The 24,198-nt window shown below is 43.9% G+C and overlaps 1 protein-coding gene across 3 annotated transcripts in view; it reads right to left on the bottom strand.

Annotated features, from left to right (window-relative positions):
• NEIL3 (nei like DNA glycosylase 3) overlaps positions 1–24,106 on the bottom strand; it is a 55,867-nt gene extending 31,761 nt beyond the window's left edge. For all 3 annotated transcript variants that reach the window (XM_077779067.1, XM_077779068.1, XM_077779069.1), the window contains exons 1-2: positions 23,907–24,106; positions 8,667–8,794 (exon numbers count right to left, since the gene is read on the bottom strand). In XM_077779067.1, coding sequence (XP_077635193.1) covers positions 8,667–8,794; positions 23,907–24,029 — 251 coding nt within the window. In that variant the 5' untranslated portion in view covers positions 24,030–24,106. The remainder of the gene's footprint in view (positions 1–8,666; positions 8,795–23,906) is intronic.
• Between the last annotated feature and the right edge of the window lie 92 nt (positions 24,107–24,198).

Here is a 24,198-nt window from a genome sequence, read left to right as displayed (position 1 = left end):
GGCCACGCTCGAGGCACAAAGCAGTAGCGGCAGCCCAAGTTTGCCATGTTGCTGTCGCCAAAGCCAACGACAACACAACAGTAGCCAAACCGAGCTCAACTCCTCAGTCTCCCACATGACCTGAAAGAAGAGGCATGACCATCCCTGAGCTTAAGTNCACAAGAAAGTGAATGTAGAATTAAAAAAAAAAAAAAAAAAAAAAAAACCATGGCACACAAAAATATAAGATAAAGGAAGAAAAACAAAGAGCAAAAACCAAAAACAAAGGGACTCAATGTCAAGAGATAAAGCAGGCAACCGAACCAGACCCAAAGATGTGTCAGATGTTGGAACTATAAGCAGATAAATTAAAATTATTTTAACAACTAAAATTACAGTTATCAGCTGAGAATACCAGGCCAGATCAATCTGCTATGATAAGGTCCCTAATGTTCCACAACTACTATAGTGCTACACATGGGCTTTATGTTAACATGGTTCTGGACTTCTATAACCTCACACAGAGGTTTGGAAGAATACCACACAATCAGAGCCAAGCCAGGCCACGCATGAGCCATTCTCCATTGTACGACCAGCTGAAGCCTAGAAAGCCTCTGCATTCTGCTCATGAGAGATTTCCATATGCTTTCAAAAGGGATATAAAAAAGCACCAATACGGGTGCCTGAGTGGCTCAGTCGGTTGAATATCTGACTTCACCTCAGGTCATGATCTCCCGGTTTGTGGGGTTTGGGCCCTACGTCAAGCTCTGTGCTGACAGCTCAGAGCGTGGAGCCTGCTTTGGATTCTGTGTCTCCCTCTCTCCCTGCCCCTCCCCTGCTCGTGATGTGTCTCTTTCTCTCTCAAAAATAAACATTAAAAAAAATTTTTTTTAATGAATAAATGTTAAAAAAAAAAAAAAAAAAAAAAGCACCAGGAAAGAGGATCCAGCAAATCCACATCTAGGAATTTATGCTAAGAAAACATCACAGTGGTAAAAGATATATATGCTCAAGGATGTTAACTGCAGAGTTATTTACTAGAGTGAAAAATGGAGTAAAATGCTACTCAGCAGTGATATAAAAACATGATCTACAGAATACTATGCAAAATACTAAGGCACATGTATATTTTGACACCAATATGCATACTCTTTGAAAAAGCCTCATATATTTAAAATTTCCATTTATATAAAGATTATAATATACAATGTCATATGATTCATGGACATGTGCTATAAATGATGTAATATATGGTATATATACAATTGATATATTATCTATGATATTTACAAATACTGTTAAGACTGCCCTTTTTTGATGGTTGTAATTATGGGTGGTATTTCCTTTTGTCATTAGACTTTTTGGAACTATCTTAATGTTTTACAGTTGGCTTAGTTATTACTTCTTAAGGAAAAATTGCAGTAAAATGATGTGTATCATTAACTAAAACAAGAAAAGGAAAGTAGAGCTGGTAATCAATCATGCAGGCTGTTGGGTGCAGGAGAGAAAGGCAATGAAAGAGGTAAAGATTTCCAGATTTTCTCCAGTTACACATCAAAGCATCATTGTAACTGAAATAGAAAATCAAAATGTCAGGGCGCCTGGGTGGCTCAGTCGGTTGAGCATCCGACTTTGGTTCAGGTCATGATCTCCCAGTTTGTGAGTTTGAGTCCCGCATCAGGCTCTGTGCTGACAGCTCTGAGCCTGGAGCCTGGAGTGTGTCTCTCTCTGACCCTCCCCCACTCATGCTCTGTTTCTCTGTGTCTCAAAAATAAATATAAATATTAAAATTTTTTTTAAAAAAAGGAAAATTGTCAAAAATTTACCATTTCAAAAACTAAGATTTTCATTTTCTGCCCATAGATTACTTTTAATGGTAAGTTTTCTTATTTTTCCCTTCCTTCTTTCCTTCATTTAAATTGAGGTATAAGTGACACAGAACATTACATTAGTTTCAGCTGCACAACAGAATGATTCAATACTTGTGTACATTGCAAAATGATCACCACAGTGAGTCTAGTTAACACGTTTCCAGTTAAGAAAATGCTTTTCCTGTGATGAGAACTTTTAAGATACAGTCTCTTAGCAACTTTCAAAAATAAAATACAGTGTTATTAAACACTATGGTCCCCATGCTGTATGTTATATCCCAGGACATACTGAGAGTAAATAAACTGTAAACTGGAAGTTTCTACCTTTTGATAATGGTCAGCTTTTTTAAAAAATTTTTTAAATAGTTTATTGTCACGTTGGTTTCCATATAATGCCCAGTGCTCATCCCCACAAGTGCCCTCCTCCATGCTCATTACCCCCCTTCCCCCCCACCCCCATCAGTCCTCAGTTTGTTCTCAGCATTCAAGAGTCTCTCATGGTTTGCCTCCCTCCCTCTCCCCCACCATTTCCCCCCTTCTTCTCCCCCTTGTTCCTCCGTCAAGTTCCTCCTAATCCTCCTATACGTGCAAACATATGATATTTGTCCTTCTCTGCCTGACTTATTTCGCTCAGCGTAACACCCTCAAGGTCCATCCATGTTGCTACACGTGGCCAGATTTCATTCCTTCTCATTGCCATGTAGTATTCCATGGTATAGATGAACCACATCTTCTTGATCCATTCTTCCATTGGTGGACACTTAGACTCTTTCAATGTTGTGGCTATAGTTGAGAGTGCTGCTATGAAACTTGGGGTACATGTGCCCCTATGCATCAGCACTCCTGTATCCCTTGGATAAATTCCTAGCAGTGCTATTGCTGGGTCCTAGGGGAGTTCTGTTGTTAATATTTTGAGGAANTGAATGTGTAGATGGCTTTGGGTAGTAATGACATTTTAACTATATTTATTCTTCTAATCCATGAGCATGGAATGTTTTTCCATTTCTTTGTGTCTTCTTCAATTTCCTTCATAAATTTTCTACAGTTTTCAACATACAGATCTCTTATATCCTTGGTTAGGTTTATTCCTAGGTATTTTATGGTTTTTTGTGCAATTGTGAATGGGATCAGTTTCTTGATTTCTCTTTCTGTTGCTTCATTGTTAGTGTATAAAAATGCAACTGATTTCTGTACATTGATTTTGTACCTTGTAACTTTGCTGAATTCATGGATCAGTTCTGGTAGGCTTCTGGTGGAGTCTGCTGGGTTTTCGATGTAGAGTATCATGTCGTCTGCAAAAAGTGAGAGTCCGACTTCTTGTTTGCCAATTCTGATGCCTTTGATTTCCTTTCGTTGTCTGATGGCTGATGCTAGGACTTCCAGCACTATGTTAAACAGCAGTGGTGAGAGTGGACATCCCTGCCGTGTGCCTGATCTCAGGGGGAAAGCTCTCAGTTTTCCCCCGCTGAGGGTGATGTCAGCTGAAGGCTTCTCATAGATGGCTTTTATGATGTTTAAGTAAGTTCCTTCTATCCCTACTTTCTCGAAGGTCTTTACTAAGAAGCGATGCTGTATTTGGTCAAATGCTTTTTCTGCATCTATCGACAGGATCATATGGTTTTTATCTTTTCTTTGGTTGAAGTGATGTATCACACTGATTGATTTGTGAATACTGAACCAGCCCCGTAACCCAGGAGTGAATCCCATTTGATCATGGTGGGTAATTCTTTTTATGTGCTGCTGGATTCGATTTGCAAGTATCTTGTTGAGGATTTTTGCATCTGTATTCATCAAGGATATTGGCCTGCAGTTCTCTTTTTTTGCTGGATCTCTGTCTGGCTTGGGAATCAGAGTGATGCTGGCTTCATAAAATGAGTCCGGAAGTTTTCCCCCGATTTCTATTTTTTGGCCTAGCTTGAGAAGAATGGGTATTAATTCTGTTTTAAACATCTGGTAGAATTCCCCAGAGAAGCCATCAGGTCCAGGGCTCTTATTTGTTGGGAGATTTTTTATAACTGATTCGATTTCTTCACTAGTTACAGGTCTGTCAGAGTTTCTATCTCTTTCCGTGTGAATTTTCGTAGTGAGCGTGTGTTTAGGAATTTATCCATTTCTTCTACGTTGTCCAATTTGTTGACATATAATTTTTCATAGTATTCCCTGATAATTGCTTGTATTTCTGCGGGGTTGGTGGTAATCAGTCCATTTTCATTCATGATTTTGTCTGAGTGCTCTCTCTTTCCTTTTTGAGAAGTCTGGCTAGAGGTTTGTCAATTTTGTTTATTTTTTCAGAAAACCAACTCTTGGTTTCATTGATCTGTTCAACTGTTTCTTTGGTTTCTATATGGTTTATTTCTGCCCTGATTTTTATTATTTCTCTTCTCCTACTGGGTTTCGGGTGCTCTTGTTGCTCTGCCTCTAGTTCCTTTAGGCGAGCTGTTAGATTTTGCACTTGTGCTTTTTCTAATTTCTTGAAATAGGCCTGGAGTGCAATGTACTTTCCTCTTAGGACTACCTTCGCCACATCCCAAAGAGTTTGGATTGTTATATTCTCATTTTCATTTGTTTCCACATATTTTTCTTCTCTAATTGCCTGACTGGCCCATTCATTCTCTAGTAGGCTGTTCTTTAACCTCCATGTTTTTGGAGGTTTTCCAGCCGTCTTCCTGTCATTGATTTCAAGTTTCATAGCATTGTGATCTGAAAGTGTGCATGGTATGATCTCAATTCTTTTATATTTATTGAGGGCTGCTTTATGTCCCAGTATGTGATCTATCTTGGAGAATGTGCCATGCGCACTTGAGAAGAAAGTGAATTCCCTGGCCTCAGGATGTAGAGCTCTAAATATATCTGTCAGATCCCTCTGGTCTAATGTGTCATTCAAGTCCATTGTGTCTTTAGTGATTTTCTGTCTAGTTGGTCTATCCACTGCTGTAAGTGGGGTAATAAAGTCCCCTGCTATTAGCACATTCTTATCCATAAGAGTGTTTCCGTTTGTGATTAATTGTTTTATATATTTAAGTGCTTCCGTGTTCAGTGCATAGACATTTATAATTATTAGTTCTTCCTGATGGATAGACCCTGCAATTATTCTATAATGCCCTTCTTCATCTCTTGTTACTGTCTTAACTTTAAAGTCCAGTTTGTCTGATATAAGTATAGCTACTACAGCTTTCTTTTGACTTCCAGTCACATGACAGATATTTCTCCATCCCCTTACTTTCAATCTGAAGGTGTCCTCCAGTCTAAAGTGAGTTTCTTGTAAACAGCAAAGNTTCCGTGTTCAGTGCATAGACATTTATAATTATTAGTTCTTCCTGATGGATAGACCCTGCAATTATTCTATAATGCCCTTCTTCATCTCTTGTTACTGTCTTAACTTTAAAGTCCAGTTTGTCTGATATAAGTATAGCTACTACAGCTTTCTTTTGACTTCCAGTCACATGACAGATATTTCTCCATCCCCTTACTTTCAATCTGAAGGTGTCCTCCAGTCTAAAGTGAGTTTCTTGTAAACAGCAAAGAGATGGATTTTGGTTTTTATCCATTCTGCTACCCTATGTCTTTTGATTGGGGCATTTAGTGATAATGGTCAGCTTTCTTAACTTGCAGTCAACAGAAATCCACCTCAAACAGGTTTAGGCACTAAGGAGTATTTAGTAGCTCAGGGAGTGAGAGGGAAGTTTGAAGAATCAAGCACAGGAAAGGCCGGAGAGCCTGGGAGTTGGATCCCAGGAATGGAAGGAAAGAAGGTCTAAAGGCTCGTGCAGTCTGGATTTATTTTCCACTGCCTCACAAGCCCAGTGCCACGGCCACCGACAGGTCCTAAGGGCTCATACCCCAGGTTCGCCGCATCACAGAGACTAACCCTGCGGCTTCAGATGAGAAAGTCTCACAGGAGAACCCCCGCTGACCCAACCGACGGTATGGGAGAGAAGGTTCCAGAAACAGTGTCAGCACGAACTCCGCAGTTACTGTGGCCGGATGACCAGTCTCCAGAAGAAATGCCATCTTTCAGAGCCAAATCAGCATGTGAGGCAGACAGATGGTAGGAGTGACTACTCTTCAAGTATATGATTTCATTTAGAATCTTTCCCACGCTTCCGTTTCCCTAACATGTTACGTGACAGATCACAAGAACCATGTCTGAGGTGTAAACCCCTTCTAGGAGTAGCACAGCATAGGTTCCTTAAAGGCTGTTTAGCAAATGACACAGAACTGCCACATCATCTCGTGCCAATTTGTTTAGAGGATCGTATCACTTGAACTCCAATAAATTACAAAATCGATAATGTATAAAGGTTCTCTAAAATGGCAAAGCCTCTGAAATATTTCAGATACAGTTTCCGAACATGGGAAGTGCAAACCACCGGAGTCCTATAAATCACAAATTGGAAAACAGCAAAGTGTTTTGGAAAGAGGGATTCATTAAAAAAATATCTTTTGAATGTCAGTCCAGGATGTAACAGCTGGGCTCCGTGTGATGGAAAGTGGCAGCTGGGAGGGTGGCCGTGTCTGGGCGAACAGACTTACAGATGCGTGCCCACACGGTACCGGCCGTACCCACATCCACAGCTAATAGAGGTGGTACTGGGGAGCGAGATTGCGAATGTGTCTATTTAGTCTTGCTTGCTCTTTACGGCTCTGCTCTCTCTGATGAGTGTCTGCTCCATATACAGCCAAAAAATTAAAGATTTTTGTTTTGTTAGAGAGGACAAGCTTCTTTAAAGTGTTCAGGAGAGGTACACGCGGGACACCACACAGGACACCACAACTGGGCTCCAAAAATAAATCTGTAGCAAGTAATTTTCAGTATTCTGTGGCATTCATAGGCACTTGAGCCCTTTGGTACATCTTTTAATAAGAGACATAGTTACGCTAATTTGTATCCCCCTGAAGAGTGCATTTCTGCAAGGCAGACGCTCTTACAGAGGGCTAGGCCCGTATTCCCCTTCCATCACGCACGAATCCCAGTTAGACTCATGGCCTGCCCTGTAAGATGCATTAAAGTCCAGGGCACTTTTAACTGTAAAAAGGTGCACATTAAGGCATAAATAGAAGCGATCATTAAGCGGGTTTCCTGCTATATGATCTCTAAAATGCAGAGCAGCCCGGTGGGTAGCAAAAAGAGGTCAGAAATGAGGACTACATTTCTCTCGCGCGCTCACAGACTTGCAACCTCACACGGCGATCACATTTCTTTGACAGAGTCATCCATTCTCCTAAGAAGCACAGATTGGGAGTATATACATATATATATATTTTTAACTTATATTAAATTGTGAAGGGGGATACCGTTGATTTTCGGTTACTTGGTTTCATATTCAAATAGCTGATCTGCCACTGACCTTGAATTATCATTATCTAATAGTCGTTAGGGCTGTAGGAAATTGAAACGAAGCCAGACACTGCCCTTGTCTCCATTCATACATGCAGAGACGCACTCCCCAGGGAGGGTACTAGTTCAGTTCATTTAAAGAAGTGATTGCCCTTGTTTAGAACTTCAGGGAACACTCACAGACAGCGGAGCCCTGAGAAATGATTCCCCCTGTATCAGTCTGGTGGAGGACGCCTGATAAAATCGTCCCTCTCATCCCACAGAAATAAATCTGCACCTCACACCAGAGAATCAATAGCATATCAGTGTTTGCGACTCCCTTACATGGATCCCATGGTGTCCTGCTCAGTTAAGCGCCAAGAGTTTTCAATCACACCAATCGACCAGAACAATAACCCAACGTGCGGCAGGTCGGTACTGCGTGAACCAGGCAGCAGATGCTGATGTGATGATTTCCAGACCAAGAAAAAACCACGAAGTGATACCTGTCCAAGGACAGCAGCTGCTGACAGCAAAGAGCCCATCGCAAAGGAAAAGCAATTACATAAGCTCCGACGCTCTCTAAATGCGCGGGTGACGAGGTGCAGTAAATAACCATCACCCACCCAGTCATATTATTTGCTCATGACCATTAGTCACCTTCAGCTGGAGCCACGGGGCCTCTGCGAACAGGACTCGTCTGTTAAGGTGAAATCGATCAATATCTTAAAGAAACGTTAAAAGAGATTCAAGGGGGCACTACCGTTCTTTACAGCCTGCAATACCTTCGGCTAAACTCGGAGAAGACCAAGATTTGGTAGGCATATAAATCCATAGGTCTCCCTCCTTCTCCTGCAGACATTAAAGAGGGGATCACGCTCTGCAGGCACAAACCTTCCAACATTTCTGTGGTTAAGTCAACAAGGTAGAAGACCCCTGGTCCTTCAGTGCCAACGCATTAGTAAGGACTCTGCATGAGCGCTGTGAAAGAAAGGAGAATTTGTGGCTTCTGTGCAAAGTTATGGAATTCTATAAATAAGTTTCTGATTCCATACAAGGCTTCAGAAAAATAAAGGAGACGGAAAAGTATCAAAATCTAGAGACACGTTTAAACCAAACTAGGGGCTGTTAGAAATGCAAAGAAACTCACGTCGCTAATACAACAAATGCTCGGTGAAAACACGAGGGGAGAAGAGCCGTGGGGGGGAATCTGCAAAGAGCAAAGCCCACCTCCTCTAACATTCCTGGAGGCCCCTCGAGCCGACTGGTTTTTCTTAAAAGAAATAAATTGACTAGCCTTCCAAGGAACAATGACATCACAATTTATTCTGCTGCTGCTTATGGCTTTCCATGATAGAATCTCAACCTCTTCTTTGAGAGCCCTCTTAAAAATAGAGTACTTCCTATGTGATTAAATGTGACACCCGATGAACTACAAGAAAAGCCTTCTACACATCTTTAAGCAGAGAGAGAAGATGTACTGTACAGGTTTATCTTACCGGAGAGCTTTCGGTCCGAAGTGCATAAAGAGCTCTTTCCCCAAAGTTTGTACACCACTGTAAACGGATCCATTAAACAGTCTCGAGAAATCCTCGCCGGAATCTTTATTATTATTCAGTGCAGCAGCCTGGTGGAAAATACATAAGCACATGTAAACACACATACAAACTCTAAACAAAATTATAATTCCATTCTTAAATGTATTTATAATATTTCATGCCCAGGTGCATCCCAATGAGAAGAATAATCTCCAGCCAGTCAAGCAATGTAATCAGCTGTTTACATACATTTTGTCAAATTACTAGGTAGTCATTTAAAAGAGGGAGGCCAAGAAAATTAAGAGGAAAAGAAAGTAAATGGCTCACAATCAAAATGAGTTTCTCCGAGGACCTTAGAGCTCTGTGAAAAGGAAGCACAGAAAGGTGATGGGAGGGTTTTAAAACTAAAAATAAGATAGCGTCTTCCATTTCCAGAAGCACAGCCAGCATCTTGGAAGAGCTTTCGGATCGGAACAGCTAAAAATAGTGGATAAAATATGAAAACAAAAGATTTTTACCTGGAATGATGAACTCAAAGGGCAGGAAGAACAGTAAGAGGTTGCACACCAAGTAGAAGTGGGAGAGAACCCCAGAGTAAGAAGCTCTCGGCAGCAGGCTTCCATCGGAGGGGCAGTGATGGGCGCCGAGGACTGAGAGTGTCAGTTTTCCTGGCCTTGTGGGGTAGAGGGCATCACTGGTGAAGCCTGGGGATCCCCCGGGAAAGGGGGTCTAAGGCGAGACCTGCTCTTTTCCCCTCCTCAACCACAATGTTAAGAATAAAGGAAAAAGAAACCCACTACTTGTTCCTCTCACCACGATACAAAACCACACAATATATTATTAGGATTACAATACACGTACTGAACACCGTAAAGATGGAGGCAGTTATAAACATGTCAGCCCTTCTGTGCAGAAGGTCAGGGAATGGAGCTGTGTTTACATATTGGTAAGGCTCTTTTTCTTGGTGGGCAGTATGGATACTGGTGTGATTTGTATCCTTACTCTTCTTTCTTGAGACATGCTTTATAAATGTTATTTAAATCTGCCCTCAAAATATAGTAAAAACTTTATTATTTTTTTTTAATTTTTAATGTTTTATTTATTTCTGAGAGAGAGAGAGAGAGAGAGACAGTGTGAGCAGGGGAGGGTCAGAGAGAGAGGGAGACCCAGAATCTGAACAGGCTCCAGGCTCTGAGCTAGCTGTCAGCACAGAGACCAACACGGGGCTTGAACCCACGAACCGTGAGATCATGACCTGAGCCGGAGTCGGATGCTTAACCGACTGAGCCACCCAGGCACCTCCAAAATATAGTAAAAACTTTAAAACTTACTAGGGTCTAGATAGAAGATACTGTAAGTACATTTAGTTATATTTACACATTAACTCTTAATCTAAGGTAGTATCTTCACACACTTCTTTCTTTCCTTTTTCTCTAAAGGGCCTAAGCATTCTCAGAAGGTCCAGGGTAAAATCCTGATTGGGGGTCAGGCAGAGGTTGGGGGGGCAGATATTAGAAAACTTTAGATCGAGTCTAGGAGCAAATCCCAACTTCCCTTCCAATTATGGTTGAAGGCCACTGTTCAGTGATTCTCAAACTTGTGGTTTACAAACATCTGTCATTCTAAATATTTACAATGATATGTCCACTCTACTCTTTAGTTTACTAAATTAGTCCTTGTTAAAAATGACACATAGTGTTTAGTTCAAAGGAACAGAGGGATAATAGATTGACAAATAAATAAAAATTTAAAAAAGTTTTAAAAGATTGAAAACAACTAGGGACTGAATCTTGTCCCCTCCAATGTAGCTCTAACCTCCAATGTGACTGTTTGAAAATAGGGCCTTTAGGAGGTGCTTAAGGTTTCATGAAGTCTAAGAGTGGGTGCCCTGATCCAGCAGCGTCAGGATTCTGATAAGAAGAGACAGCAGAGAGTTCACGCTCTCCGTCCCATGTGCTCAGAGGAGACACCACCTGAGAAGGAAGTAGTGTCTACAAGCCAGGAAGACAGCTCGCACCAGAAACCAAATTGGCCTGAACCTTGATCTTGGACTTCTGGCCTCCAGAACTGTGAGACGATAAATCTCTAAGGCTCCCAGCCCGTGGCGTTTGTCACGGCAGCCCAAGCCGACTGGGGCAGGAAGAGACACAATCCTTCCACTCAGTGCATGTAAGGGGTAACAGCTACAGCGGACGCCACATTCTCCCAACTTCCTGAGGCTCAGGGAACTGGCTTCATGTCCCTCCTTCACACAGTAACCACGGGGGGTCATCACAGGCTTGGAGCGACCAAGGAACAAATGCACAGGACCGATTCAAGTGGCAGCCTTCCAATTCTGCCCAAACCACAGAAAAACCCGTGTAGGCGGGGCCTCTGGGGGGCTCAGCGGGTTAAGCATCCGACTTCAGCTCAGGTCATGATCTTGCGCTTTGTGAGTTCAAGCCCCCCATCGGGCTCTGTGCTGACATCTCGGAGCCTGGAGCCTGCTTCAGATTCTGTGTCTCCCTCTCTGCCTGTCCCTCCTCCACTCACACTCTCTCTCTCTCAAAAATAATAAACAATTAAAAAGTTAAGAAAAAAAAAACCATGGAAGGTTCTAGCAAGAGGCACCATAGACGCACATGTCACTGTCCTCAGAGTGTCCGCTCTTGTTCCCCTTCTTCTTCGCTGAACCCTGGGGCACAGAGTGCTAGCCAAGCCCCAGCCGAGCAGGCTTGCAAACTCAGGGAGGGGAAAACACATGCGCACGTTTGTCTTGATTTCACAGGCGAACCTGTTACAGCCCCGAACTGAGAAGACGCCAGGAGTCTTGATGCTTTCCTGCCTCACAAAAGCCTCTCTCTCCTCACATATATACACTTGGAGCCAAGCGTGGGTTAAGACAGTAGGTTTCAATGCGGGTTTCCATGACAACCCATTAGCAGGTAAAAAGTTCTTATAAACCGGCCAGGACACTTTTGAGATGCTGCTATAGAGAGGAGATACAGCTCCGTCAGGAGTGGCCTTTGCCTCAACATAGATTAGGTGTTCACATTTTCGGATTTTGGATTTAAGGTCCTAGAGACATTTAAAAAATGCTTATTTCTAAATTAATGTTTTCCCCACCACCGCCCATGTCAACAATCCCTTACTCTCTCTCAGTACTCGTTACTAGCGACTGGTTTTGGTCATCCCCTCTGAAGTCCGGTGGCTTCCACAAGGGTTTCCGGCAGAGGCTGGGTGATCAATCTGACCCCATTTCATACACACAGCCCTGGACACCGTGGTGGCTTTCCCGTCTACTTGGCCAAGAGGGCATTTGTGACCACTGCCACCACAGTGCCTCCGTCTCCTTGAACGCTTCACGTTTTAGGAGCGCATCTCAAACTCACCCTCTCTCCAGCGTGTAGAAAGGCGATCTGTCTGTCATACCTCCACCCCCCCTCGGCTGCATAAGAATGGCCGTGGAGCCTGGAACATCTCCTGTCTACTGACAAAGAGCCCTCACAGCCTCTGCTCCCTTTTTTGCCTGGGGTGGGGGGGGGAGGGCAGTATCTTTCCATCTTCCAGGCTTGATGTACAGGCCTGTGTGCGTCCACGGCTTTGGGGCACAAGCCCAGCTTTTAGTATTGCAGACGCCTGGGGGAGGGGGAGGGTCCTTCCAGCTCAGCAGAAAGGGGGTGTGCGCGCAGGCACACCGTGCATGTCAACTGCACTCAGCCCCGCTGGCCATGGGGACCCAGGCATTGCAAGGGGCTGGGTCTTGTCTGGCCTCCAGCTGTAAGCTCATACTGTACCGCTTGAGCCTGGTGTCCATGGTGTCCCTTCTCAGCGACTTGGAATCAGGCACTGGTCACTCCAGCACTTAACCTTGGCCACGCTCCTGCTGCATATGATCTGTCCTGCGGCACTGACTGACCCCCTAGCGAACAGTGAACCGCAGTGTGTGACTGGCCAGCTGAAGACTCCCTCGCGCTTCCCGCACCCTGTTTCACACCGCACTGCCCTGAAGCTAACCGTGCCCCGTTCCGCCGCCCCCCCCCCCCCCAGGGGAGACCCCATGACTGAGCTGCTCTTTACTCAACCACTTCCCGTGCCCTGCTCAGTCCTCCTTTCCTCCACTTAATTCCAACTTTACCGGGTTTATAATGGCTCCTGGCAAAGGCGCCAACAAGGTAACCTCGAAACAGACAGGTTGTCAACACCTAATAAGACGGTAGATGAGTCCCAGTTGTCTCCTGTGAAGGCTGCTCACGTCGCTAAGTGAGCCGCTGCGACACGAATTTACACCGTTCAGGTTAAGGCGCTCACAGCGGCTGCCACAGTTCACGCTACACCCTTGGCTGTGACACCCTCTGACAACGAAGGTGGCATGTGACACTGGAGAGATGTCCCTCGCCATGGAAAATGCACCCTTTGTGGCTGTTCTTGGGGTTTGTTTTAGAAAAGCTCACTGGCCGTCCACCGTGGATTAGACCCTGTTCCAGATGCTGAGGAAGCATCAGCGGAAACAACAAAACAGAAAACAGAAAAAACAATTAAAAACCTCCTGCCTTCACGGAGTTTATAGTCTTCTGGGCAGGGAAGAGTAAGCGTTGGACATAATGACAGTGCATTAGAACATTTGGAAAAGAAATCAAGATGAGAAAGAGATCAAGATTAGGGGAAGGTGTCGCAGGTTATAATTCCGGATGAGGCAGTCATAAACTCATGAGCAAAGTGGTACCTGAACAGGGGTGAAAAGGGTTTTGAGTGAGCCATGACCTGGACACAGGGAACGGTGACACAAAGGCCCTGCGGCAAGGTCTGATCTATGCGATACAGGGAGCAGGCCAGGATAGTTGGTGCACAGAGAACAGGGGATAGTGTAGACAGATGAAGTCTGACACTGTGAGAATCAGACCATGTGGCCCACAATGTCCATTCTACGGTCTGGCTGTGTCTCTGATAAAAATGAGAGACATGAAAAATATGATCTACATTACTTTGTAAAATGCCCCCTGTGGGGGCACCTGGGCAGCTCTGTCGGTTAAGGTCTGACTCTTGATTTCGGCTTAGGTCATGATCTCACGGTTCATGAGATCAAGCCCTGTGTCAGGCCCTATGGTGACAGCACAGAGCCTGCTTGGGATTCTCTCTCCCTAGCCCTCCCCTACTCGCTCTCTCAATCTCAAAATAAATGTTTTAAAAATAAAAAATTTTGGGGCGCCCGGGTGGCTTAGTCGGTTAAGCGTCCGACTTTCGCTCAGGTCATGATCTCGCGGTTTGTGGGTTCGAGCCCCGCGTCGGGCTCTGTGCTGACTGCCAGCTCGGAGCCTGGAGCCTGTTTCAGACTCTGTCACTCCCTCTCTCTCTGACCCTCCCCTGCTCATGCTGTCTCTCTCCTAGAAATAAATAAAACATTAAAAAAAAAAAAATTTTTTTTAAATGGCTCTCTCTGGCTTCTGGGCAGGATTCTGGGTAAGGGGATCAGGGTAGAATCCGGAAAAGATCTCAGAGAACAGCTGCAACCGTCCAGAGAAACAGTCCAGATGAAGGAAATCTGGGCAATATCGTAGCAGCAGAGGTGCTGAAAAGCAGCCAGACGTGTGGACGTATTTTTGGATGTATTTTGAAGGTGGGACAAAGAGGATTTGCCGGCACACTGAATATGGGAGCCTTGGCCAGGATCACTGGAAAGACAGCAGAGCTATCAACTGAGATGAGGATTTGGGCAGCACGGGATGGGAGAGGAAGGTCAGGGTCAGGTTTCTGGTAAGTTAAGGGGAGATGTCAAGCAGGCAGCTGGGTAGGAGTGTGGTCTGGAGGTCAGGAAAGAGGTCGAGGCTACAGAGGTAAATGTATTTAGCCGTCAGCCGTTTGGCTTTTCGGGCTCGGAGACCGGATGAAATCAGCAAGAGAGGAAGCCCAGATGGAGAAGAGAAGGGCCCAGAGCGGAGGGCCAGGGCAGGCCGACGGCTCGGTGGCGGGGAGAGGGGGAGCCAGCAAGCCATGAGCAAGCTGTGCAACAGCTCAGGAGAGACGCAGCCAGCAGGGCAGGCGCCAATCCAGGCAAGGGTGGTGTCCCAGAAGCCCCAGGAAACCAGGCTGCAAGGAAGACACGTGTCCGGCACTGCAAACACATCGAGTCACATGAAGACGACACCTGGCCCCCGGGCTTGGCAGTGTGGAGGGGACTTGTGACAAGGGTTCTGGAGAAGTGGGGGGAAGCAACGCCTGGCTGCCGGGGGTGTTCAGGCTTCGAGGGGAGAGGCGTCAGAGGCGGTGAGGCAGCGTGAACACGTGGGGCCGTGAAGGGACGCAGAAGCGCGGGGACGGCTGCGGGGGAGAGAGGCAGATGGCTGGCTTGCTGGGAGACGGGACATCTCAGCAGAGAGCAAACAGTCATGCAGGAGACAGAGTGGCTGAAGCAATGTCTCCACCAGGCAAGGAGAGACGGTTCAAGGGCACATGGCATCTGCTGGTCTTGACAGGAACAAGGTCAGTCCATCTAGAGCATCAGGAAGGCAGGCAGATTGCACGGGTGCGGGTGCTGGTCGGTGGCTGCGGCCGTGCAAATTCTCTCGTGGTTGACGAATTTTCTCAGTAAGGTGGGAATCAAGGTGTCAGCTAAGAGAAAGGAGGGCCCCATGGCCCTAGTTCCTCCACAGCTGTGTCCAGCACCTAATAATTAGACTCCATTTTGCCAGATTCTGACATTACGTCCTGAGTGTCATCATTCACAGGGAGAAGCCAATGGCTTCACACAGAGGTGCCGCTCCTTCCGTCGTAGACACATCTACGAGAAAGTGCCATGAAGAGCTCACTGTTCAGGACCACGTTGGTATCCTTAATCACTTACATCAACCTCATGCACACTGGCTGACTGTGTTACTCGGATTAAAAGTAAGTACCTGTTTGCATTTGTCTACATAATCTTGTACTTTCCAGGATCATAATTTTTCCCACTTCTTACTATAGTCTATGCGTTCTGAAAACCCAGAGTATTCTCTGGGCAGTTTCCCACTCCCTAAGGACTACTGTTCACTGCTCAATGACTGGACGGGACCCTCCGAGGCTGCTCCGTTGTAACAACACCCACATCTAATTCAGCAGCAATGCATCACCGGGCTCTGCTGTAGTTGCTTAAACAAAATACTTAGGATTTAAGTACAAGTCTTATCAAACCTGTGCCACTCGTTCTTCAACCATTCCATGACGTATATTTCAGATGAGTCCAATTGAAAGGAACAGTAAAAACCAGATTAAAAAAAATAATAAATAAGGGTTTCTAATAAAAACCTTTGCCTTTTGTATCCAAGTAGTCAAATGCCCCAGGGCTCCTAATAATGTCTATTATGAAGAAATTCAAACCCAGTTTATCCTGATTTCTACCCCAGATTCCCCAACCCACCACCCTCCTAGGGAGCATCGAACTATGTGCTAACGGGGTCTGTAAGGTCCTGTCTCTGGGCTGTACGGAAGCTTCACTGCAGGAAACTGAGTTCCAAATAGAGCTTGGGGAGAGCAGAGCTGAAACACCCTTTATAACCAGTGCTAAGGGGTATGTTACAAAAAAAGGTTTTTATCTCCAAGACTAATTCCTCAAGGCATCAAAGACTGTACTGGTGCAGATATCTATATGCTCCCCAAATTACTAACAACTATCAGAGATTTTAGCCCGTCTAATAGATCCAACCATGGGAAATGTGGCTATTTAGGGAGGAGAGGTGCTGAAAAGGCCATCACTCGATGGCCCTCCAAAACTGTATGGACACTAGACCACTTAGTTAATAGAGAAAAGGGAGTACATGACCTTGTAAGTAAATCCTGTTGTGCATAGAAAGATGAATCCAAAAATATAAAGGCCAATATACTTAACATGCATGAGACCATTCAATCTCTTTGCACAGCTGTCAGTGAAAAGTGAAATATGTCGTTCTGGCTGATAGAGCCTCAAAGAGAACCACAAACCAAATCCTTAATGGTGTAAACTATGTCTCATCTTACTGGTGTTCTGTCTTCGTCTCCATGATTAAACATAACACACAATATGACACCGAAAAAAGAAACGTTCTGACACTTATGATACGAAAGGCTCTACAAACGCTAGAAAAAGATGTTTATGGCCTGACGATCGTGAGCATCGCAACACAGATGTCAGCAGAAGGGCAAGGGGGGGAATGATCACAGGTAGGCTAACGGCCGCCATGGAAACAGATCTGCAACTGTCAAATGACTTCGGTTCAACAGAAACCGTTCCAGCTACAGATGCCGTGTGACCTTGGCTTGAATACATCCCAGAATCCGTTTTCTAATACTTGACGAGGTGTCTGGGAATTAAAATGAAATGTCAGCATAACTTCTTCCTTACTCACATATATAGATGGCATTTCTCTCTGGTACTAGAATTTTCCCACTTGGGAAGCAGAATACTCTTGAGGCTTTCTACCTGCCAACCCCAGCAACCACGATCATGGTACTTATGATACCCAACGATTATTTGTCTGTGACTTGCATTTCTCCACTATCTGTCTCTAAGCTCCTCGGGGACAGACACTACAGTGTTCAACTAATATTCGTGAGAGCGTCACAAAATGCCCAGAGTTAAGTAAACATCTGTGAGATTCATCAGATCTCTCCTCCTACAACTAAGTGTGGCTTTAAAGTACAGGCCTGCTCAGAGCATAAGGCAGGGAGGGATGTGTCCAATCACCATGTTGCACGTATAAAACTAATGTAACATTGTGTATAAACTATACTTCAATGATTTAAAAAAATACAGGCTCACTGTCTCCCCATCTACCTTCTCCATCCTTGCTTAACCTTTCCTAAGATTTCTTGGCAAAAACTTCCACTCTTCCATCTGTGTAACCTCCTCTGAAAATGATTAACACCCCAGTCTCTCGTTTTCTAATTACCTGCAATGGAGTGAGGTTTAATATTAGAGGACCAAATTCTCATAAGGACCAAAAACTAGATGGGCGTAAGACATTAATATTTACCAGAATTTGCCATAAAGTGAAAAGAACTTTATGGAAAAGTTTAGGAATTCTGTTTGGGAATTCTCTGTGGGGAGGGGTTTAGAAAGGGACTGACGTATTTTCCGCAACCAGTCCAAGCATGCCCTTACTTTTATTTAAGATGTTTTACTCAGCATTTAAATGGTTGCTTTAAAAACATCAATTCTAGGGGCACCTGGGTGGCTCAGTCGGTTGAGCATCCGACTTCGGCTCAGGTCATGAATTTGCAGCAAATTCAGTTTGAGCCCCGCGTCGGGCTCTGCGCTGACAACTCAGAGCCTAGAACCTGCTTTAGATTCTGTGTCTCCATGTCTCTCTGCCCCTCCACTGCTCACACTCTGTCTCTCAAAAATAAAGATAAAAAAAATTAAAGAAAAATTGCTTCTAAGATTTCATTTGGGTTTTGAGGGAAACAATAAAGATCTTTCAGTTCTGTTGTCCATCATGCGGACACGGGACCCAAGTTAACTGCTTCCTGGTACACTATCATTTAGAAAATAATCAGCTTTGGATAATATACTTGGGACATAATAAAATTTTCAGCTTGTGAATGACCATCTCAAGCACCTGCATATATTTTTAACTTTTTTTTTTTTTTCTAATTCCATTTTAGGAGGAAATTCTGGTATACCAGTGATGGTGTGCTCCATTTATTTTGAGCTCTACTGTGTATGAACTGGCCAAGGCTTTTGCAATAAACCCAAGATTTGCAAGATATTCACTCGTCCTACTGCAGAATGTGGGGTTATCACTTCTCTGTGTGAGCTCCAGCTGGCTGGACAAATTCAAAAATTAATTTCCACCAGCCTATTATCTTTGTTATAACTATACACAATTGTCCAATATATGCCTGACTTTCTCACACTGACCCTTACAATCCTGTTACCGTGTTATTTGAACATTTCATCCTTTTTTCCCCCTGAAAGAGAGACGAAAATCTCCTTTGCCACAATTTTAAGTATGATTGAGAAGGGCTCACCTTCCCATTTTCAAGTGGCTTAATAATATGAAATCGTCAAAACAACATATATCTGCAGAGACAGCCCATGATTTACTGTGCCGATTACCATTTATCCTGCCTATCTGTGGGTGAACAAGGAAGATGAACTTTTCAGAACAGAGCAAGACTTTTCCATAGATAAATGTTTCAACTCTAGTGCAACTGTATATTTTCCCCACAGAGAAAAGAAAACACCATATTTACTTTCATAGTCTCTCCTCCTTTCTCCCCCCACGTGCCTCTTACAACAACACTTTTCTTAATCAGAGGTCACTTACCTACCAATTTAAACCATCAAAGAACCTAATTTTAAAATGGTCTCTAAGCCCCAAAAGAGAGGTCTTTAGGTTCATTTATCAAAATATATTCTACAGAATTTTTAAGACCGGAGCCTTCAAGCATTTACCCAGAGGCTAAATCCTTTGTGCATAATTTGAGGGCCTCAAATGATTGCAAAGCCTGAATTAGGGACTAGGACATTCCTCCAATATATGGGCCTAATGAGAAAGCCCTGAACTAGGGGGGCGGGGAGAAGGAGCAAATAATTACCAGGACGTTTACTTTGTTAGATACTAAGCTGAGAGTTTCAGGCATCCTCTAGTCTAGTCCTGACCAAATAAGCAAAGATTTCAGTACAAGCCTCTCTATAGGAGGAAGTAACAAAAGAGCTAGATTTCAAAATCAAGATGGTCAGATGTTCTTACTCTCTCCATAGAACCAAGTACTTCAGTGTCGATTGCACTATTATTTTTTTTTTAATGTTTTATTTATTTCTAGGAGAGAGAGAGACAGCGTGAGCAGGGGAGGGTCAGAGAGAGAGGGAGTCACAGACTCTGAAACAGGCTCCAGGCTCTGAGCTGGCAGTCAGCACAGAGCCCGACGCGGGGCTCGAACCCACGAACCGTGAGATCATGACCTAAGCGAAAGTCGGACGCTTAACCGACTCAGCCACCCAGGCGCCCCTCGATTGCACTATTAAGCTACAATAGCCACGGACAATCACCTTCCCTAGCCTCCTTATTCATAAGATTGTTACCTGTTCTCTGTTATCTTTGATTCCAAGAATCCATATAATGCTGACTATGCTGATAATAACCATCCTCAGTTATTAAGGTGAAACCGTCATGAACTTAACAAGGTAAGGAATCCTATATTGCATGTTCTCGATCATGGTATCTCCCCGGCCAGCTGAGCATGAAGCGCATGGTCTATAAATTTTTAAAACCCCTTTGGACTTAAAGTAATAAATTTCATCTAGCTAGAAAATGCATCTCTGTGGATTAGCTCATCCCTTCATACAATGACATATGATTTCTTCTCTTCCCACAATGAACAAAAGGAAGAAAGAAATCTTTTACTCAATGTCTCCATTATTTTCTCATGGTAGGAATTTCCAATAACAAACGAAACAAAATACACATACTCCTAACAAAAGATTCCCAACTAAATTTAGTTTTAAATCCTTATGCATTTGGGACTATTCAAAACTTTGCTGTTCTCCATCCATTCAACTACTTATTAAATGCCAACTCTCTTCACGACCCTGTGAAGGACATAAAAAGATGAACACAAGTCCCTAGCATATTGAATACATGTATCAAAGCTTAAGGAGTGATAGAGTAGTCATGTTTCAAATGAAAGGAATGCTTAGAAATAAACTGGGTTTCCTATCTAGTTTCGGGAAAGGAGATTAAAAACATATGTAGATTACACACCGATTTCACTAAAATATTATATCCACCCAATAATTAAAATCCGAGGATTGACTCTTCACAGCTCATCAGGCAGAAACATTCATTGATATTCCAACATTGTTTCCTACCATAAGGTTCCAGAAGCTCCGGCAGAGCTTGATGCAACGTGCTTATACACTTGCCTAATTTTAAGCTGACAAGACAGTGGATCAAAATTCAGAAAAATAATATAATGCATACACAACTAGCAGATGCTGAGATCTTGGTACGGATAGGCTTTCTTCTTCAAAATGAGGATTGGTTGTCACAAGGAGACACACATTAAAGTGTGTTCTCTGTGAACTCCAAACCGAAGCGAGGAGGAGGGAACACTACACGACAGGCTTAATGGTTCATTATGGCAGTAGCTACATAGGTGGGAGCTTGGGTTTGGTTTTTCACTACAACAATTATCTGCATTCTTTTAAATGCCCATTCTTTTAAATGCCCAGTTATTGTTTAACCCTCCTTTGTATTTTCTCATGTTTAGTGCAATGTCAAGAATACACCAGGCAGCTGTTAATTTATTTTTAAACCCTGCCTGGCAAAACCTAGTAGCTGACACGTGTAAATAGCTTTAACTCCATGCCATCAATGCTTGGAAAATGTGGGATCATCTGTAACGGTAATGAGCATTCTGGAATTCTGCGGACAACCTACCATGTTGATTAAATTTACCACGATCCAACAACCCTCTAAAATGCAAGAGATCTTTTATGTTTATAAAGATTATTATTGTTGTTGTTATTATTATTATTATTTGATCAAAGACCCAGCAAGTCGAACCAGGGCAAAAATATTTACAACTCTCCCAATAACCACTAAGAGATTATCATTGATTCCATATCGATTTTCAAATCAAGTTCCCATTGAACCAGATTCCTGATCTCAATCATAATGACTTATTCCAATTTTTAATAATTCCTTATGTCGAGGTATTAAACAAAACAGCCTTAAGTGCAAAGCTTTTTAACCATCATTAAAAATACCACCAAAGATACCACCAAAAACCCAAGGTCTCACTTCCCTAGTTAGTAAATAATCACTACTACATTCTAAGAAATACGGTGTTCCTGCCGCTGACTTAACCACTTTCCCACTGAATCTTTTATAACAGAAAAGCTAGAGTTAAGAAAAAAAGGAGTGAAGGGAAAGAGAGATATCAAACCCCGGTTCAACCCCTTACAAGTCATGTGATCTCGGACAATTTAATTAAACTCACTCTGAATCTCACACCCCTCCACTGCAGAATCACAAGGTTATTATTTCTCCTGGCTACATGAAATGTAAACGTTCTTCAAAGGCACTTTATGCCTTCCACTAGAGATAATCACAAAAGACTTAAAGGAAATGTTCATGCTATTTTGGCCTAAATACCAATGAGGTGGTATCTATTTAAAACATTGAGTCGGAGTCTCACAGGAGGAACTTTTTTTTTTTTAAATGTTTTATTTATTTTTAGGAGAGAGAGAGAGACAGACAGACAGACAGCGTGAGCAGGGGAGGGTCAGAGAGAGAGGGAGTCACAGACTGAAACAGGCTCCAGGCTCCGAGCCGGCAGGCAGCACAGAGCCCGACGCGGGGCTCGAACCCACGAACCGCGAGATCATGACCCAAGCGAAAGTCGGTCGCTTAACCGACTAAGCCACCCAGGCGCCCCTCACAGGAGGAACTTTATCTTATTCACCTTTGCACTCCCAGGGGCTAGGATAAAACCTAACATAAAATATATTACTGTTGAAAATGTAAATCATGATACCCATACACGTATTCATGTCGTATCGATTTCTGAGCTTTACTGCCTTTACTTCTGAAATAGCGACTCTGTCCCTTCCGATTCCCCTCCACCACCTGCCCTCCGCCTCTCCCCCCGCCACCCCCAATTCCTGCGGCCCTCTCCAAAAGGAGGTTGCAGTATCTACTTTAGCTTTCCTCCAGTCTTCTTTTTCCATTCCAGGGTGTGGACGGATCTCACCACACTCTGAGGATCCCCTTACTCCTAAGATAAATACAAAGTTCCTAAAAAGTCTATTAAGATCTCCATGGTCTGACTCCTGCCCAGCGACCCCAATCCTGTTTGATTTCAAATGGCCTTCCTTCTAGCTCTTTCTCCCTCTTCCAGTCACACTGGTTCAATCCCTCAAATATCTGAAGCTCTCTTCCTTTGCTAACGCTCTGTCTGAAGTGTTCTCCCAGCGAAACCTCCATACCTGAGTTTAATTGTACTTCCCCATCCACGCCTTTCCTGACCTTCCTGAGCAATTAGAGAACCATGCAGGAAAGTCTTTAGAGAATTTATCAATTTCTATTTATATTCTTACTTAATGACTGCCCGTGTATCTTCCACAACTAAAGTGTAGGCTTCACAAGGGGAGCCGTTTGTTTTTTGTTCCCCAGGTGGTTTTAATATTCAGAATTTTGTGGAAGGCGTGATTTTTGTAAACCTTGCTATTACTGAGAGAACACCCAAGAGCCACCTGAGCTACCCTTGCATGATTTTGAGAAACACTACACTACAAGAATAAGAGCACTTAATGCTTAATGCACAGCGCCTAATGACATCTAAAGTTACAATGAATAAAATGCAAGGACAAATGGAAGAACATACAATACTTATTCTTTTTCCAAGTCTGAAAATGTATTTTCTCTGACTTAGAGCTTCATTTCTTTCAAGTGGTAAGCGTATGCTAATTTCATAGCAGGCAACTTTTCTTCCTGGACCAAAGGCTAGGAGGAAGCTTTGCAGGAGAAACTGAAGCGCAGTTTAATATCGCACACATCCGTGAAATACAATCATCCACACATCTAAAGGGCTTTTAAAGCATGAGGGCTTAATCAGAATATTTTTAGTACAAGTTATAAATTCTTACCACATGAATATCACACCATCTGCAATGAATGCCTTGAGTGGCCAGAAGCTGTGCTACAATTTATTTCAAAAAGAAAGAAATTCACTTAAGGGAACCAGAATTGGGTTTCACAGCCTCTTCATTAGATGGCAATATTGAGTGGGAGGGTCAGTGCTAAATTCTCTATATGCAACTTTAGAATTATATGTTGTGATACACCTTTCAACTGCAGAATAGTAGGCAAGAGACAAGGGAGAATTTCATGCTAAAAGCTTATTGTCTTAAAAGCGTGGGAAAAAAAGCAGAGATCTGATGATATTATCAGCAGAAAATAAACCTATAGATATAAGGTGCGTTGTAAAAAGTTAAGCAAGGCGATTCGTAATGAAACATCTCCCATCCATTCTTGCCTGGGCATGTCTCTGGCAGCCTTCGGGCAGCGGTCCAGGAGTCCCTACTACGCAGGCGCGCCTGCGCTGCCTTCCACCAGCAAAATCCAGTTAAAGTTTGGGAAACGCGGAGCCCCAGGGAGTCTGTTCCAGAGCAAAGGGACGACACTTTGGCCCTGGAAGCCTAATGGGGTCTTTCTGGCATTTTCCCCTGCTGGCCCCATAGCAAAGTATAATAATTAGGCTCACCTGGGAAGAGACCACACCCAGGCTGTGCAGGGCGCTTCCCCGCACGACCGTCACCGCCTGGCCCGGGCGCACTCGCGTCCGAATTATCTCTCCATTTAGAGTACAACCTGGTCCTTCCACCATCTCGCAGCCGCACCGTGGCTCCCTGGCGGCAGGGCCCTGCGGAGAAAGCTGCCGCGCAACGTAGCCTCCGCGCGGGCACCCACTTGCTCGGAGAGTTCAAATCTCCCGCGCAGCCGGCTCCGCCCCAGCCCGCTTGGCCCCGCCCCTGTCCCGGGGGCCCCCAGCTGCC

Source organism: Crocuta crocuta, unplaced genomic scaffold, assembly GCF_008692635.1.
Source record: "Crocuta crocuta isolate KB4526 unplaced genomic scaffold, BGI_CrCroc_1.0 scaffold88, whole genome shotgun sequence".
In the NCBI taxonomy this organism is placed as follows: Eukaryota; Metazoa; Chordata; class Mammalia; order Carnivora; family Hyaenidae; genus Crocuta; species Crocuta crocuta.
This window is presented reverse-complemented; position numbering and strand designations above follow the sequence as displayed.